The sequence below is a fragment of the Mastigoproctus giganteus genome, chromosome 4 (genome assembly GCF_048544385.1).
Source record: "Mastigoproctus giganteus isolate SK-2022 chromosome 4, ASM4854438v1, whole genome shotgun sequence".
In the NCBI taxonomy this organism is placed as follows: Eukaryota; Metazoa; Arthropoda; class Arachnida; order Uropygi; family Thelyphonidae; genus Mastigoproctus; species Mastigoproctus giganteus.
In genome coordinates, this window is record NC_143578.1 from 59,586,385 (window position 1) to 59,606,165 (window position 19,781).

At 37.2% G+C, this 19,781-nt stretch overlaps 1 protein-coding gene across 1 annotated transcript in view; it reads right to left on the reverse strand.

The window, feature by feature from the left end:
* The window catches only part of LOC150086760 (uncharacterized), a 429,070-nt gene that overhangs the window by 5,101 nt on the left and 404,188 nt on the right, over positions 1 to 19,781 (reverse strand). Inside the window, exon 16 of the mRNA XM_090372247.1 lies at positions 16,690 to 16,723. Within this exon, the coding sequence (XP_090228373.1) occupies positions 16,697 to 16,723 (27 nt within the window). The 3' untranslated portion in view covers positions 16,690 to 16,696. The remainder of the gene's footprint in view (positions 1 to 16,689; positions 16,724 to 19,781) is intronic.

Below are 19,781 nucleotides of genomic sequence, written 5' to 3' on the forward strand. Positions count from 1 at the left end.
GCAGATATGAAGTTCTCTAAGCAGTGCAGACGAGCTGCAAGAGTAGCTCATGGTGTCTTATCAATGATATACAGGAATTTTTCTAGCAGGGACAGGGATGTGATTATTCCCTTGTATAAGGCATTGGTCAGGCCACACCTTGAGTACTGTATACAGGTCTGGAGGCCTCATTTCAAGAAGAATGTAGAGCTGCTGGAACGAGTACAGAGAAGGGCAACAAGATTAGTGAATGGAACAAAGGGTTGCTCTTACGAAGAAAGGCTTAAGTTTTGCAAATTACAGAGCCTGGAGACTAGGCATCGGCGAGGTGATCTGATAGAGGTGTATAAGGCTTTGAATGGCTTGAGCATGCTCAATGCAGATGGGATTCTTCCTCTGGCTCAGAATAATCACCTGAGAGAGCATAAATTCAAATTGAGGAAGGATGAATGTCGGATAGATGTGCGGAAATTTGCCTTTGGCCAGCGGGTGGTTGGTTGGTGGAACCGACTTCCATCATTTGTTGTTGAAGTTGATAGCCTAAACAAATTTAAGGCTCAACTGGACAGTTATTTCGAACGAATGGAGGGGTGAAATGGGAGTAGTGGTTGTTTTTTTTTTTTTTTTTTTTTTTTTGGCTGATGCTGAATAAGCTTGCTTTCTTGCATCGTATGCCTCTACTAATGCTAATGCTAATATTTAAATATGGATGCTGTAAGATTGGTGGGGGAAGATCTATTCTAGAAGGACTTTCTTTACCTTCAAATAATGAATTGAGTGGTTTCTTTTTCGTAATTTTTCAGATAAAATTGTATAATATAGTGACAAGACATTTTTCAATTCACTTTTAATGTTGGCAAAAATACTCAAGAGCTTCATCATATTCAAGAGAGGATGATTATTGCAAAAATACTTGAGAGTTTCATCAGTTTTTCCAAATGCTTCTCATAATCTGTTTTCTGGGGGCAAGACTTCTATCATATTGACTTCCATGTCAGTCCTCTATTCTTCAGTAGTTAAGTAGATTAACACAGGGGCTCACATCTGGTGAGCATGGGCTTGGCACACCCGGAATCCTGAGCTGGATATCATCATTCTTCTCTTTCTTGGTGATTTCTCTCTCTCTCTCAGGGTAACTTGGGAATTTTTATGGTTGGTGCAGCATAAGCCTTAGGCTTCCTTGCACCATATGGCTAATAATAATATTAAAAAAAAAAAAAAAAAAAAACCCTGCCAACCTTTGTATCGTCTGCAAACTTGGACATTAAGCTTGATATACCATCATCTATATCATTTATAAATACAGAAAACAACAATGGACCCAACACTGAACCCTGAGGAACTCCACTAATAACATTAGTCCACGTTGAGCAGTGTCCATTGATTACCACTCTCTGTCTTCTGGCACTCAACCATCCCTTTATCCATAGCAGCAATTTGCCTCCAATGCCACACTGCTCCAATTTGTGCAGCAGTCTTCCATGCGCAACAGTATCAAAAGCCTTTCTAAGATCCAAATATATAATATCAAAGTTATTCCCTGCATCCAGTTCTTTTGTGACTACATCATAGTATCCAATCAAATTGGTCAGACAAGACCTGCCCTTAACAAAACCATGCTGTGTCTGAGCTATAACTGAATTCTTGTCCAGATGATCCTGCAGTGCTTCTTTAACCAGTGCCTCCATTAATTTTCCTGGAACAGAAGTTAAACTAACAGGTCTATAATTACTTGTGTCAGCCTTTGATCCTCCTTTGTGAACTGGGGTTACATTTGCACATCTCCAGTCTATGGGTACCTCCCCTGAGTCCAAAGAAGCTCTCATAATTATGGCTAGGGGTTTGCTTACTTCCTTTGCTGCCTCCTTTAATATAACTGGATAGATCCCATCCACCCCGGGTGCCTTTTTTATGTTTATCCTCAACAATTTCTCCTCCACTTTCCTCTCAGTTATTAGAAAATCATCTAGCTCACTGCCAATGTTTACTTCACCTACGACATTCCCCTTCCTGAATAGCTCCTCATGTGTGAATGTAGAGGCAAAATACTCGTTTAGATTGTTAGCCACCTGAGCAGGATCCTCAACTGTTGAACCATCAACATCCAGTGGACCAATCTGATTCATCCCTTTCCTTCTTGAGTTTAAATAGGTAAAGAACTCTTTTTCGTTTTTCTTTGCATCCTTTGCCAAGGATCTCTCATAATCTGCCTTTGCCTGCCTAATCTCCTTTGTGACTTGGTTACAGACCAACTTATATCTATCATAGGCTTCCATGTTACCCATTAATTTGTATGTATCCCATGCATTTTTCTTCTCTGCCATATGTCTCATTAGTTCATCTGACAACCATTTAGGCCTGAACCTTGAACAATATTTCTTGGTTGGTATGTAAAGCCTGGTAGCTTCCAAGATTAGTTCCTTGAATGCTTCCATTTTGAATTTGCTGTTGGTAACATCATCAGTTGGTCCCACTGTATAGAATTTAAATACTGTCTCAGCCCATCATAGTTGCCTTTACGAAAGCAAAAACCCTTCCCTTTACCTCTGATGGTAGTTACCTCCTTGAGTAAATCCCACTTCAGCACACTGTGATCACTGCCACCTAGTGGTTCCTTTATCTGCAGATTCTTAATGCATGAAGAATCACTACTGATAATCAGATCAAGAGTATTACTCCCTCTAGTTGCCTCACGAACATGCTGGTGTAGAAAACAATCATCCAATAAATCCACAAAAGCCTTGCTAGTGTGTGAGTGACCAACCCACAAATTCCAGTCAATATCTGGGAAATTAAAATTCCCCATTATAAGACTCTCTGATTTACTGGCCCATTCTATTTCCCTGTACAGTATCTTATTATACTCATCAGAGTCATTAGGCCTATAGCACACTCCTACTCTCAATTTTGATTTACCCATGCTTATGTCACACCAAACTGACTCGACACTGCACTGTCCATCGATGTCGACTGGCTTCACTTCCTTGGATTTTATGTGTTTTTTAACTAATAGCATAACCCCTCCTCCCTTCCTATCCTGTCTATCCTTTCTGTAGACCTTGTACTCCTCAAATTCCAGTTCTACATTCCTTATATCTGTGTGACACCATGTCTCTGATATCCCAACAATATCTGCCTTTGATGTTTTGAGCAAAACCTCAAATTCATCAAATTTATTTACTAAACTCCTAGCATTGGTGTACACGCAAGTATACATGCACCTGTTTCTATTCTTAGCTACCCTAACACAACCCATGTGTTTACTTGTACTGCAATGACTTCCAGCAGTCTCTGAAATATCCTGCATATTGTTTTTCAGGCTTCTGCTCATTCCAATAGAAGCAGTGCAAGAATCTCTTTCACCTCTGCCAGTGGCTACTGTTAATCTATTTGTCTTTGTCTCCCCCCAAGTTAGCAGTTTTCCGACCCACCTAACACTGCCTCGATAGCGTCAGCAAATATTCTTGCCCCCTTTCTATTTAAGTGTATCCCATCCCTGTACAAGCAATCTCTCCTGTTAACAAGTACAGTCCAGGCTGAAAAAAATTCTACCCCTTGAGCCTTGCACAATCTTTCCAGGGCCGAATTCATCGACAAGGCTCTCATCATATACTCCCTCCTATCGTGTCTGGGCAGAATTGCAGACACGTTCAAATTCAACCCTACTTCACGGCTTTTTTTCAACAGTGACCTGTACTTGTTAAGTAATTCCGCTGGTCTCCTACTCTTAATATCATTAGTGCCAACGTGGTCAACTATATCACCTTTTGTGCCCTTAAAAGATGATATCCACTCTACAACGTCATCAACCTTTGCCCCTCGCAGACATACCCTGGTCCTGTTCCACCTATCCTTTTTACAAAGCATGTTCCCCGTTTCCCTGACAATAGAGTCACCAACAACTACTAGTTCCTGTGGGACCAGCGCATTCTGCCTTGGGGGCTGCCTCTGTGTTGCAAGATGACCAAGTGCAAGCTCTGGCGTTGATGTGGGCAGCTGAGAGCTTGATGGGCCCCTCAATTTATTTCCTTCGTGGGCATCCACCCTGTCCTTCAAGGTCTCATATAGGCCCATAACAACACTGAGTTGTCGCCTAATTTCCTTGCACTCCTTGCATCGTGTACACACAAAGACATCCCCCATGGCAGTATCATGTCCCGTACCCGATTGCTCAGCAAACATCAAGCAAACAGTGCATCTTATAAGGCTGTGATTCAGAGGGCAACAGCCCCCATCAGTTCTCCCCTGAGCCACAGCACTCCCATTAGCTTGAGCCTTTTGCTTTGCTGCTCTGGTTTGAGTCATGATTTCGATTTAATGTCAATAAAAGTACAATTTCAGAACAAAAATTAAAACCTTAAACTTGTATCCTAACACAGTTATAACGCTATATTTATTTTTCAGTATCGAGTGTTATCTACGAGTTCCCTTTATATAACTTCCGTATCAAGTTATGTATTAATTATTTGTTACGTTTGTACTCTAAGTCGTTATATATATATAGTTAAAAGTACAATTTAATTGACAATGAAGTTTAACAAGATTAATAGATTTACTGATTAATTGACAATATTATATTATGCACTATACTATACAAAGCTAATGCTATCGAATTCTGGATATGCTGTATCATGTTACAATGGCGGTAATTACGAACGGTACTTCTACGGACTCTTAAGTATTGATTAACTTCCAAATCTCGCTGTCTCAATTTAGAATAAACTAAGGATCCTGACTATGTCTATAGCTACTTATAGATAATAATTTGATATAACAATTGGTTAATAAATCGGCTAAATACGGTTAAAAACCTCTCATTCAATGGAGCTGCAATTTGTAACACGTGGATTTGATACCGTTACCGATACTAAGTAATACCCACAAAATCTCTATCAAGTTAAACTTTAAACTAAGTATCCTAACTATGATTATAAAACTACTCTAGAAAATAAGTAAATATGCCAATTTAAGCTAATAAAACAGAAAATAAATCAGAAAAAACTTCTCTTCTCCAGGAGCTGCAAAATAGATGCGGCCGCACAGGCTACTCTCGAACCCACATCATGCTGATAAAGTCTAGTATGCTCTTTCTCATCAGATAGCTGATAGATGTCTGTAATGCCTTCATATTGGTTTCCACAAAGCAATTAACACTCTTAACATGAGCATCAAAAAGTTGGACAATCAGGTCATGCTATATGGTAATGATCTGAACTGTTACACTGAACAATGAAAAAATTTTCTGATAGAAATATGGTGGACCTAGTGTACTCTTTAACGCTGATTTTGAACATGTGCCATTTTAAATTAGCACCTTCAATCTGCAAGATATTTCATATTTTAGTGTTAAAATCTGCAGTTAGAAGTTTTCTAGATCTTGCTGCAATGGTCAGTTCCAACAATTTCTAGACTATTCTGCCTACACCTGCTTCCTGCATATTATACAGACATAAAGAAAACCTCCTGGACAGGTCAATCAGCCAGAGTTCCAAATGTGTGAGTTAACATTCTTACATATTAGACATATTAGTAAAACTAGTAAACTCATGCTCTTCTTATAGTTGTCAATTGCAGCTGAACTTGCTTTTAATATCATGTCAGTGTGCATTAATTCGTCAGACAGCTTTTGTTATGTGTGCAGTGATTACACAATTAAATCTCACAGAGTTTAGCATTAGCATCAGTAGAGGCATATGATGCAAGGAAGCAAGTTTATATAGCATCAGCCAAAAAAGAAAAGAAAAGAAAAGAAAAAAAACCTTCCCATTTCACCCATCCATTCATTCCAAATGTTTGTCTAGTTCAGCCTTGAATTTATTTAAGCTGTCAACTTCCACAACAACAGATGGAAGTTTTTTCCAGAAATCAACCAACTGCTGGCTAAAGGCAAATTTCCACACATATATTCTACAACAGTCTTTCTTCAATTTGAATTTATGTTCCCTCAGGTGTGGAATCTGAGCCAAAGGAAGAATCCCATCAGCACTGAGCTTGCTCAAACCATTCAAGGCCTTATACATCTCAATCAAATCACCTTGCAGGTGCCTAGTCTCCAGTTGCTGAAATCTGCAGAACTTAAAGCCTATTTTGGTAACAGCAACCCTTTGTTCCACTCACTAATCTCATTTCCCTTCTCTGTACTCTTTTTTTTTTTTTTTTTTTTTGTAGTTGTTGGCGCATAGGCTTCTGTGGCCATAATGCACCTCCCAAGGTTTTTGCAGTACTTTGATTTTGGCGCCTCCGTAGCCAGGTGGGAAGGAGCAGCAGCAGTGTGTAGCACACGCTTCTTGATTAGACCGGGGTTCGAGCCCGTCACCACCAAATACGAAGGATGCGGAAAGGTCAGGGAATGACCACCGCATATCCCGGAGCAATATGGCCTTAGTTGCTAATGCTCCTAAAAACCAAATAACAACAACAACAACAACAGCAGTACTTTGATCCAAGCCCGAGGCAGGAATCGAACCCACGACCTTTGGGTTGCCAGGCAGGCACTTTACCCACCCGGCTAGCCCGGTCGGCATTCTCTGTACTCATTCTATTAGCTAAACATCTTTCCTATAATGAGGCCTTCAGACCTGTATGCAATACTCAGGGTGTGGCTTGACCATTGCCTTATACAAGTAGATAATCACCTCCTTATCCCTGCTAGCAAAATTCCTATATATCATTGACAAGACTCTGTTGCAGTGCTAATTCCGCCTTTCCCTTTTAATCCATAATAAGTATATTAATTTTAATTTCTCATAATTCCCCTATTTAGTTATTATCCAAAACTTCGTTTATTAACAATTTTAGAGTTATTAAAACTGAGTATTAAAGCAAGTCAGATGTCCTTAAATATTTAAATTGGAACCTGTTATAATGGCGTCTAAAAAGATGGCGAAATTAGCCACAGCAACTATGTAAAAAGAAAGCCTATCTAAAACTCTACAGAAGCCTGCAGTTTCTGGCCAGCGATGCTATCTTGGGAGCCACTTACGGGTTAGATTTCTATAAACACAGGAGAGATGCGCTTAGCTGGACATGCAAATGATGACGACAGAAAGGGGGAAGGGGGGAAATCAGAGAGAACGAGGTACAGACACCCGTGTGAACGGATATGGTAGATTCCTCTGAGCATCATAAACTCGGTGAATATGTAAGCTAGAGACTCTTCATTTTCCTAATAAGGAGCTGGTGAAGTGTCTACACGTGTGGCCAGAATGTTTGATACATGGCATGGCGTAATCGAGAGATGATGATCACTACGCTCCTTAAGATGAAGTGTTCCTTGACGTAGAGTCCGAATGTGCGAGGATGTGGAGTTCTCCAATAAGAGAAAGGGAATTGTCTAAACAATAGGGGAAAACAAGGGGTATTAAAGCGGGTCCTCGGGAGAAGGGAAGGGAGAGAAGACAGAGAACGTGAAGAGCAAAAAGACTACCGGAGAAAGAGGGAAGAAGAACCAGTGATCGAGGGAGAAGAACCAGCGACCGAGAACGGAGGAGAAAATACTGCGATCCCCTGTTAAGGCAACGGAGAGAATCGGCCGAAGTAACGGAGTATCGAGGAGCATTAGCTACTCAAGCGATAGGCAATATCTTAAGTTGGGTGAGTTAGTTGAAAAGGTATAGTATGCAAATGAAAAGATGGATTCTTTCTAGCCTCTTATAATCTTGTAACTTGTACCTTCGTTTAAGAATGATAACCCCAAAGAACATGATCCTATTATTATCATAATGATTTGATGAATTTATATCTATGTAAGATTTACTTTCTCTTGTATTAAACTTTATTATGTTTGCACCATAGGAGTTTCTCATTCTCTGCCAAAACCTCACATGCAACCACTAAAGCTAACTGTTAAGACATGATTAGAGGTTAATTGCAGTGTCGAGTAATCAACTGCATGATTACCCGATAAAAACAACGCTACAGTCCACACTGCAAGAAGTGCAGAGTAGATGAAATATTCTTACTCTACATTTTTTGAGGGTATATGAGATTGTCCTATAAAAAACCACTAGACGATAAACAGAGCTATATAGGCAAGATGAACGTGTTAAGGTAAACTAAGATGACCAACCAAAAGAAAAAGAGTCGAAAACGACATAACTACACTTAGAATAAAAAGTATAAGTTATGCCTAGACCAACTAGTGCTAATGCGGCCACACCCTAGTACACACAAGGCCTAGGTAAGTAAATGTAGCGGGTGTGTGTGCGGGGTAACAACTCCAATTGACAAACAAGCTGCAAGAGCTACTCTTGCAGCTTGTCTGTACTGCTCAGAAAACTCCATATCTGACTGCACAATTACCCCAGGTCTTTTTCATTCTCCACTACCCTGAGTGGGGTACTACACAGTTGGTATGTAACTCTGGGATTACTGCTACCCATATGCAGTACTTTGCATTTGTTAATGTTAAACTTCAGTTGCCACCTCTCAGCCCATGTGCTCAACTTTTCTACATCCTGTTGCCATAGCGTACCGTCCTTATCATTAACAACCCTACCAACCTTCGTATTGTCTGCAACTTGGATATTAAGCCTGATATACCTTCATCAATAAATTTATCAGATAGCTTTTGTTATGTGTGCACTGATTACACAATTAAATCTCACACAGTTTATAATGTTCCTAATAAAGAAAGCATATGAAGGTGTAGTAGTCAGTCCTACAGATTAAAAAGTTACTGAATAAATATACATTTGGAAAAGATGTTAAATCCTTTAGAAATAGAAGCTTAAAAATCCTTCAAGAAAGTTTATTAACATTTTTTGGACAACAAGAGAGCAGATAACTATAAAATCTTGATTGAGAGTTTATCACAAACCTACCAAAATCTCAGCTGCAATATCTATAAAACTAAGCTTCCTCCATTCCAATTCAGACTTTTTCACAGATAACCTTGGACACATTTGTGATGAATGTTTTCACCAAGACATTGCTGTCATGGAGAAATATCACCAAGGAAGGCGAAAGCTCAGTATGCTAGCAGACCACTCCTAGACACTGATTGGAGAGGCTTGTGATCATTACAAAACAAATGAAAAAAAAAAAAAAAAAAAATTAATTGATTATATTTTTTATTCCCTTTATTGTAATAAACCTGAAAATTTAATTAAAATTTTCAATAAGTATAACTTATATTCCTCTATAAATCTGTAGATGCTAGGTATTATCTGACTTCAAATTTCATTTCAGCTTATCAAAATCCATGGGATGTTATATATTATATTTTGTGAGGAAAACAAAAATATAAAACTTAAAATTTGTTGTCCATTACACCGCATTGCAAGTCACAGAATGTTTACAGGATTCCACGCAGTGGTGAACTATAGTGGGCTCGCATGGACTCGCGAGAGCCCATTATTATTTTTTTTGAAAATCTGTGAGCCCTTCGTTGAGATGATAATTTATTTTACAAATGAAATCCTGAATGCAATTATCGAGTATCCAGAGCCTAAACTACGGTGGGGCGAGAGGGGCCCCATTCCCAGCATTTTCATGGCACAATCGATCGGTTATGTATTTAAAAAATGCTTCATTTTTGATTTAATTAGTCGGACCTCTGTTTAATGAACTTCTTTATAGCGAATTGTTTTTATTTCCCCTTGGTAATTACATTTAAAATAGTTTTCATTGAACGAAGAAAATTTCCATGTAAAGAACGGATTAGCAGAGACAACTGGGTATGCATTGTTCTGACCTCTGGCGTTTAGGCAATTTAAATAATTAGAAAGTGCGAATTAAGGGTGAAAGGGATTACCATTTCACAATGTTAGTGGTGTCCATAAAACCTATGCAGCCACATACCGAGAAGTCACGCTAGTCAATATGCTTTCCATAGCCAGTCAGAAGATTAAGAAGATTCTCGACACGGATTATAGCCTCTGGTCAATGTGTGTTGTGGTTCCCTTTTACTCCGACAAACGGGCATATGTTTTTCGGAGAAGTGAGTGATCCACACCTTCCAGTAAATTTCTCCTGTCTATGTTTACATGGTCACAGTAGCTAAATATCCATGTGATTCCAACATTTTGCACAGTATTCAAAGAACTAGTGAGAGTAGCAACGTGGGGGGGGGGGGGATTGAGGCAACTAAGATATATGAACTTTACGAATATGAAATGTTGGCAGATTTTGAAACTTTGTCGAGCCTTTCACTGTGTAGAAAATTTTCTAAAATATAATGCCATACAGGCAATAATTAAAAAAAAAAAACTATATCACCAATCTCCAAAAAACTAGCGCAAATTAAGGATAACTGCTAAAGAACTTGATGTGGAAACTATAAAGATCGGTTGTGTGTTCGGGCCACGATGAGCAGCTTTTAGCTTCCGAACGGCAATTGTGGGTTGGAGGAATCATTCTGCTTTGTGCAAACATTTTGAATCAGAAGTTAAATATTCCGGATTATTAAATCGACTTTTAAATTTGGAATTTCTTAACAATTTAGCAGTAATGATTGACATCCTGCAGGAGCTCTCTTACCTTTCAGAAGCTTTACAGAATCACAATGGTAAAAGCATATAAATTAATTATTCGAACTATCAGTGATATTGCTAATTTGAAAAATTCTGAAGGAAATTATGAAGCTGAAATTGAGAGCATGTTGAAGTGGGAAGAATTTGAAGGAATCAAAATCGAAAGTAAAAAAATGACCTCATGACAAGTTATTAAATGCATTGTGTTATCCTTAAAGGATAAGTTATTAATGCAACAGGGCAATTTTAAATTAAATAAAGAAAATAACGATACCATTGAAAGAAATTTTAAACATATGCTACCCGAAATTGTGGAATGAATTTTCATCTCGGTGGCAAGAGGGTGAAAACCGAATAAGAAATTTGTTTTCTGATAAAATATGAAATAAAAATTAATGATTTTAGAGATTTTGTCGAAGACAGTTTATCTTTAAAATCGAGTGAAATTACCTTTTGAATTAAAAAAGCCAGAAAATATCTTTGAAACCATTGCGAATAGCAGTGCTGAAGTCGAGTGAGCTTTCAGTGTACGTTGCAGATTATGATGACCATACGTCTAAATGGAAAACCATTGCTTCAATTTGATCTGGATCTTTATGTCAAATCATTCCTCTGTAATCATCGCTCAGCTATTCAGCTAAGCAGAATATCGACAACAAATATTAATAAAGAAGTAAATTGGCAATTTTAGAATAATTTTTTCTTGAATATTTGTGAAATAATTTTTTTCATATAATCTGTGATTTTTGTGTACTTTTTCTTGTGTTTGTTTTTTATGTAATATTTGTTTTTATATTGTGGAATGTTTTGTGATAGTTTTTATGTTATTTGTGATGTGGGAAATATTTCATATTATTTTTTTATTCTCAATATTAAAATTTTATCATGAAAAAAATGTATTCATCAGTGGCATAGCTACCATGTAGGCAGGCAAGGGCCCTAAGAGGCCCGGCGTCTTTGGCTGTTTCTTGTTTTTTCATTAATTAAGTAGGGACCCGAACATGTTCTTTGCCTCCGGGCTCGAAAAAGGGTAGCTACGCTACTGGTATCCATCATATTTCCCTAGTTGTTAAAAAAAAAAAAAAATGAATAAAAAAGTTACACATGTGTTGAGCACGCAGAGTAGATGGTTTATGCGAAACATCTTTCACATTTCTTTTAAGTATTTTGATTTGTATATATCGATTATGAAATAAAAGAGCTTTCTTATTGTAAATATTTTATTGATCATTCACAGATTTTCATAATTTCTGGAAGACAAGATACAATGGATTTATGATAACTAAAGTAAGAGATGTATGTATACTTGTGAGTGCAACGTATCTAAATAGGTCTGTAAAATAGCACCAATTGATGTACCGATCTTGTAGTTGAAGCGACATACGCCGCTGTTAGGGGCACTAACAATGGAATATAATGAAAATGCGAGACAAAAAAAGAAAGTGTTGACAAATATTTGTATTGTTGCAATCATACTTACTGCAGTAGTAACTTCAGGAAGCATGATTGCGATTTCATAGTATTCAAAACTTCTAAAAAGTTAGAACTCCAGACACTGTCGTACATGGCGAAGCATGACGACCAGGTTTTTAAGTTTTTTTTTTTTTTTAGATGGACCTAGGAACGTTTTACACATTCACTTACATGCATGGTTAAGGGGGTAATAAGTCGCATCTGTCCACACCCTTAAATCAGCCCCTGATCGAGATATCATACCGGTCACGAAAAATGCGTCACACGCTCTAATCACACTACTAGTAGTGCGAGCATGGGAAACGCCTCTAGTGGAAGCCGCGGATGATGTCATTTCCGTGACCGATCAAATTTACTCGGTAGAAAGTCGGACAAACTGCGAGCCTATTGTTAAAATATTCACAGCTCACCACTGATTCCATGTGTCATGATTGGAAGGAATTGTCAACAAATGTTATGGCCTCTATAATTATATATATATATTTTTTTGTTTAAATCAATTCAAAGTTATTGCTTCTCTTTTCCTTTCTGTTTGAGACACATGAGTTCACCACTGCTTAGGCCTCTCCAGAGTAGTTGTTATGACTGCAGCTTCACAGTGTGCCAATGGCAGAAATTCCAATTTGAGAATTTTTTGCCTAATATTTGAAGCTGGTACTGGCAGCAAAAATTTTGCAAATTTTCACAGGTTTTAACATAAACTGGTTAAGAGATTATTATATCCTCTATTTTACAGCAAGCTTACTCCTCTTCACTGTTTCCTTTTGGTTCAAACAAACTTTCATTTACAGTTATCATTGCAAAGTACCTAATCAACGTATTTGCTACTTCATCTGAATTGTCTGTGTTGCCTGCTTCCATCTTGTAAGGGACCTATCTGATTTATTCTTCTTTCTTGTACTCACATATATGAGTAGAACCCTCCACCCCCTTGTCCCTGTTCTTAAATCTCCTGCCAAGTAGTACCCATACTCAGCTTTTGTCTGTCTCACCCCATCGGTAGTTCGTTCGCAATATGCTTATAACTGTCATACTGTTATCACAAACTATCACAGCTGAATTGCCAACTCTTCCACTGAGGATGCCTAATTACCTACCAATGAAGGGAGATATAATCCCTGAAATGATCCATCTGGGAGATAGCACTACTGAGAATAAATAGCAATATATTCTTACTTCTCTTTATGGGGAAGTGCTATTAATTTGAAGATTAAAAGTGAGGTACCTTGATTTACTTCATAATATGAAACAACGTATGATGCCTTTATATGCAAGCTGTGATTTACTGTAACAGTTATATACAGAATGATGCCTTTGCACTTGTGCAACATTTAAATTATATAGTTGCACATATCTATAGCTATATCTGCTCTTTTAAATTAAAATACATTTTTTTTATTCCTGAAGGTTTCTAAATTAAGGTTTAGTTTTAGCATTAGCATTAGCATTAGTAGAGGCATTTGATGCAAGAAAGCAAGCTTATGCAGCATCAGCCAAAAAAAAAAAAAAAAACCCACTTCCACTTCACCCCTCTGTTCGTTCAAAATACCTGTCCAGCTGAGCCTTAAACTTATTTAGGCTATCAACCTCCACCACAAGGGATGGAAGTCTGTTCCACCAACCAACCACCCGCTGGCTAAAGGCAAATTTCCGCACGTCTATCCTACATCTGTCTTTCCTCAATTTGAATTTATGCCCTCTCAGGTGATTTTTCTGAGCTAGAGGAAGAATCCCATCAGCAGTGAGCATGCTTAAACCATTCAAGGCTTTATACACCTCTATCAGATCACCTCGCTGGTGCCTAGTCTCCAGACACTGTAATTTGCAAAACTTAAGCCTTTCTTCGTAAGAGCACCCCTTTGTTCCATTCACTAATCTTGTTGCCCTTCTCTGTACTCGTTCCAGCAGCTCTACATCTTTCTTGAAATGAGGCCTCCAGACCTGTATACAGTACTCTAGGTGTGGCCTGACCATTGCCTTATACAATGGAATAATCAACTCCTTATCCCTGCTGGAAAAATTCCTGTATATCATTGACAATACTCCATGAGCTACTCTTGCAGCCCGTCTGCACTGCTCAGAGAACTTCATTATCTGCCTGCACAACCACCCCCAAGTCCCTTTCATTCTCTACCACTGTCAGTGTAGTACCACAGAGTTGATACGTTGCTCTGGGGTTGCTGTTTCCCATGTGTAGTACTTTACATTTGTCAATGTTAAACTTCATTTGCCACCTCTCAGCCCATCTGCTCAACCTTTCCAGATCCTGTTGCAGCAGCATAGTGTCAGTAGTGTCCTTGACAACCCTGCCAACCTTTGTATCGTCTGCAAACTTGGACATTAAGCTTGATATACCATCATCAATATCATTTATAAATACAGAAAACAATAATGGACCCAACACTGAGCCCTGAGGGACTCCACTAATAACATTAGTCCACGATGAGCAGTGTCCATTGATTACCACTCTCTGTCTTCCCCCCCTCAACCACCCCTTTATCCATAGCAGCAATTTGCCTCCAGTGTCACACTGCTTCAATTTGTGTAGCAGTCTTCCATGTGCAACAGTATCAAAAGCCTTCCTAAGATCCAAATATATAATATCAAAGTTATTTCCTGCATCCAGTTCTTTTGTGACTGCATCATAGTATCCAATCAAGTTGGTCAGGCAAGACTTCCCCTTAACAAAACCATGCTGTGTCTGAGCTATAACTGAAGACTTGTCTAAATGATCCTGCAGTGCTTCTTTAACCAGTGCCTCCATTAATTTTCCTGGAACAGAAGTTAATCTCACAGGTCTATAATTACTTGTGTCAGCCTTTGATCCTCCTTTGTGAATTGGGGTCACATTTGCACATTTCCAGTCTATGGGTACCTCCCCTGAGTCCAAGGAAGCTCTCATAATTATGGCTAAGGGTTTGCTTACTTCCTTTGCTGCCTCCTTTAATATAACTGGATAGATCCCATCCACCCCGGGTGCCTTTCTTGTGTTTATCTTCAACAGTTTCTCCTCCACTTTACTCCCAGTTATTTCAAGATTCTGTAGCTTACTGCTAGAGTTGAATACACCTTTGGCATTCCCCTTGCTGAATAACTCCTCATGTGTGAATGTCGATGCAAAATATTCATTTAGTTTGTTAGCTACCTGAGCAGAATCATCAACAGTTGACCCATCAATATCAAGTGGACCAATCTGATTCATCCCCTTCCTTCTAGAGTTTACATAAGTAAAGAACTCTTTGCTGTTTTTCTTTGCATCCCTTGCCAAGGATTTCTCATAATCTGCCTTTGCCTGCCTAACCTACTTTGTAACTTGGTTGCATATCAACTTGTATCTATCATAGGCTTCTGTGTCATGTGTTAATTTGTAAGTATCCCATGCATTTTTCTTCTCTGCCATATGCCTCATTAGTTCATCTGACATCCATTTTGGCCTAAACCTTGAACAATATTTCTTAGTTGGTATGTAAAGCCTAGTAGCTTCCAAGATAAGTTCTTTGAATGCTTCCCATTTTGAATTTGCTGTTGGTAACATCATCAGTTGGTCCCACTGTATAGAATTTAAATACTGTCTCAGTCCATCGTAGTCGCCTTTACGGAAGCAATAACCCTTCCCTTTACCCCTAATGGTAGTTACCTCTTTGAGTAAATCCCACTTCAGCACACTGTGATCACTGCCACCTAGTGGTTCATTTATCTGCAGATTCTTAATGCATGAAGAATCACTGCTGATAATCAAATCAAGAGTATTACTCCCTCTAATTGCCTCCCGAACATGCTGATGTAGAAAACAATCATCCAATAAATCCACAAAAGCCCTGCTAGTGCGTGAGTAACCAGCCCCCAAATTCCAGTCAATATCTGGGAAATTAAAATCTCCCATTATAAGACTCTCTGATTTACTGGCCCACTCTATTTCCCTGTACAGTTCCTTATTATACTCATCAGAGTCATTAGGCCTATAGCACACTCCTACTCTCAATTTTGATCTCCCAATGCTTATGTCATACCAAACTGACTCAACACTGCACTGTCCAGCGATGTCGACTGGCTTCACTTCCTTGGTTTTTATGTGTTTCTTAACTAATAGCATAACCCCTCCCCCCTTCCTATCCTGTCTATCCTTTCTGTAGACGTTGTACTCCCCAAATTGCAGTTCTGCATCCCTTATATCTGTGTGACACCACGTCTCTGATATCCCAACAATATCTGCCTTTGATGTTTTGAGCAATACCTCAAATTCATCAAATTTATTTACTAAACTCCTAGCATTGGTGTACACACAAGTATAGCTGCACCTGTTTCTATTCTTAGCTACCCTAACACAACCCATGTGTTTACTTGTACCGCAATGGCTCCCAGCAGTCTCTGAAATACCATGCATCTTGTTTTTCAGGCTTCTGCTCATTCTAATAGAAGCAGTGCAAGAATCTCTTTCACCTCTGCCAGTGGCTACTGTCAATCTATTGGTCTTTGTCTCCCCCCAAGCTAGCAGTTTTCCGACCCACCTAACACTGCCTCGATAGCATCAGCAAATATTCTTGCACCCTTTCTATTTAAGTGTATCCCATCCCTGTAGAAGCAATCTCTCCTGTTAACAAGTACAGTCCAGGCTGAAAAAAATTCTACCCCTTGAGCTACCCCTACCCTACCCCTAAATTCTACCCCTTGAGCTACCCCTAATTCTACCCCTACCCCTTTTATTGTCCTTTTATGTTATTCTATTTTTTGACTCTTAAAAAATTAAAAACAAACCATAACATACCACAGTATTACGATTTTAATCCATCTTCTGCATCCTGAAAGAAAATATTTCATCTTATTGTAAGAATCACAAAATGAAAAATTTATAATTGATAGTGCAATTAAGAATGCAAATTATCTAAATAATGAAAGAAACTCTGAGGTCAGTAACAGAATACACAAAAACTTTAAAACACACTAACCATTTACCAACAAGGGATCAAGTAAAATATAATTCACATAGAACAAATATATAATTTACATAGAATTAAAATATCAGCTCAGCTACATAAAAATAGTAACGTGCAAAAAATATACAGTTATTATGTACATATAAGTAACAAAATGAAATTAAAATGTCATGGAAGTGTATTTAATGGCTATATGTCATCTAAGATGGCATATGGTGATTTTAATGTTTTAATTTAATTTTAAAGTTTATATATACACAGCTAAACATTTTTATACTTTACATAATTTATGCAGTTTAATACTGCATTTTATTTTATTTTAAATTATATTTTATTTTAATTTTATTTTATTGGTAAATTATATTTTATTTTGTATGCTTATAATGAAAGAACTATAAAACAAAACAGACCAGAGAGGCTTGTCCCAGAAATTTTTTCATTGGTTACAATTGGTTTTAATTATGTACCTGACCTTGCTTTTATATTAATATACATACTATTAATATATATTAATATATATATTAATATAATATATATACCAAAAGATTTGTGTTTTTTTTTTTGTTTCAAAAAATCTAATGTGGTTAAAATTATAAAATAACATTCTTAGATGTTATTTTATATTCACTAGTCCCACACTATTATGCATGTAGCTGAACACAATTAGTTTGCACTCAGCCTAACAAAATCGATGAATTTGTTGGTGTAATTTAGACCTTTTCATGCAATAAGTTATGTATATAAGTTTTAAGTAACTTCTTCCAAGAGAAGATGTTCTAATGTTATATAGTATTTAAAAAAACTAAAGATCAAACTGTAGTTTTGTTAAAAAAAAGTAATAAAAATCAACAATAAAAAAAATTAAAAAATTACCCACTTGAATTTGGTTTATATTTTAGTCACAGTTTAATGAATGACTGTGGCATGCTTTATACTTTGTGTTCTTCATTTATTATACACAGTTATTTACAATATAGACTAAAACAACATAATAATGATTGTGTGCATTATATCTGCTTAATCAGTCTACCAAGTGTAGTATGGCTGTTCATCTGTACTGAAGATTTCATTAAAACTTAATCAGCATTAGTATAGCTTCTTTGTGGGTTGGGGATGAGTTCCAGTTGTCACAATCGCTACTACAGGTTGTACTGCATTGCCATTTTGGAAGCAGTCTGCTTGAAATTGTAAAGGAGTTCTTTAGTAAGGATATACAAGTACACAAATTATTTTTCAGTTTAATATATCTTTACATTTATTTCCCATAAACAGTCTATAGAGTAAAAGAGGTTACAGAGTACATTGGTAAGCATGAAAATTAGACAACATCAATAAATGCAGTGTAAAACCTTTTATAAACTTTAGAGTAATCAATAAACTTTCAATCATTTATTCCACAGATTTACTGATATGTTACCTTCACAAAATAGTTAATGAATATATATATGCATTCCTAGAAATCATTGCATTCAATACATTCCTAGAAATCACAATGTAAGGTGAAACTACAAACTTTGGAAATCATTTTCCTATAAAAAATAGTGTAATAAGGCTAATACAAGCACTCCGCGGCTTACGTAATACTCGACTTATGGAAATTCAACTTGACATAAGTTTTTGCCGACAGGTGCAAACTTAAAAAAATCGTGGAAATGTATTTTGCATCCCATAGGAATAAATGGAGGTATCGTGAAAATATCGTTATGTGAACCCAATAATTCATTCCAAGATCTTTGAAGTTGAAATTTTCGCTATATAACTAAGCTATTTATCTATCTAAAAGGTCATTTTTATAATGGCAGTTGCACTACACTTTCATTGTTATCATATGTTCCGTTATAAGAATCAATTTTGAACGCCTTTGTGATATTTTTCTAAAACACATTTCTGGAGATCACTACCATAAAACAATAAAAACAATTTGCACTTTCGGGTTTATTAGGCTTTTCTGTTAGCACAATCTATTATAAACGGGTAGTAAACTCGATCTTATTGCATTTGCAATAATACCGATAACTGGAATTCTGTGGGTTTTTATGTTACAGTATTATGGTAAATATCATATAACAATATCATATAACTTGTTTCACTGAAATCTTCAATCATATAAAAAACATAAATAAGTTTTCAGAATCTTCTCTTCATTCCTATTTACTTATTACAATGGTGAAGGGAAAGGTACCAACGGGAAGTGCAAGTGCTAGGAAACAAAACAAAATTGATTTAGAAATGAAGATGATTAATTAAGAAGTACAAAATGTGTTACCTATTGCATGGAATTAGGTCTCATTGCTTCAACAGTGAAAACTATTTTAAGGGACAGTGCACATATAAAATAACATGTCAAAGGATCAACGCATTTAAGATCAAGAGTGATCACAAAACAACGTTCAGGTGCTATATCGAAGATGGAAAAGATATTAATAATATGGATGGAAAATCAGATTCAGAAGCAATTGCCTCTAAATCTAATGGCCATTCAGGCAAGAAGTATTTATGAAGATATTAAGGATAAGTATGGCAAACCCTAAGCCAAGTTCGTGGCAAGCAACAGGTGGTCTAATAGGTTCAAGCATCATGCTGGTTTCCAAAACATTAAAGTATGCGGTGAAGTCGCTAGTGCCGATTCTGCAGCTGCAGAGAAATTTTGTGATGCTGGAAAAAACCCCTTCTAAATCTCCACAGCCCGCATCGTCCACAGTGGCATGCTTATCAACTGGAGAATTAATTCTGGCAGTGATGCTGAAAGGTAAAACTTGCTAACGTTATGCCTGTCCCCTCCCTTTTTTTGTAATTTTATAATTTTAAAAGTTTTGTAATTGCACACTTTTGTAATTTTTCCTATGCATGAGATAAAAAAAAAAATGGAACAAATAATTCTATTTACATGTTCGCCGAACATTTCTTTTTTGCTTCAATCAAA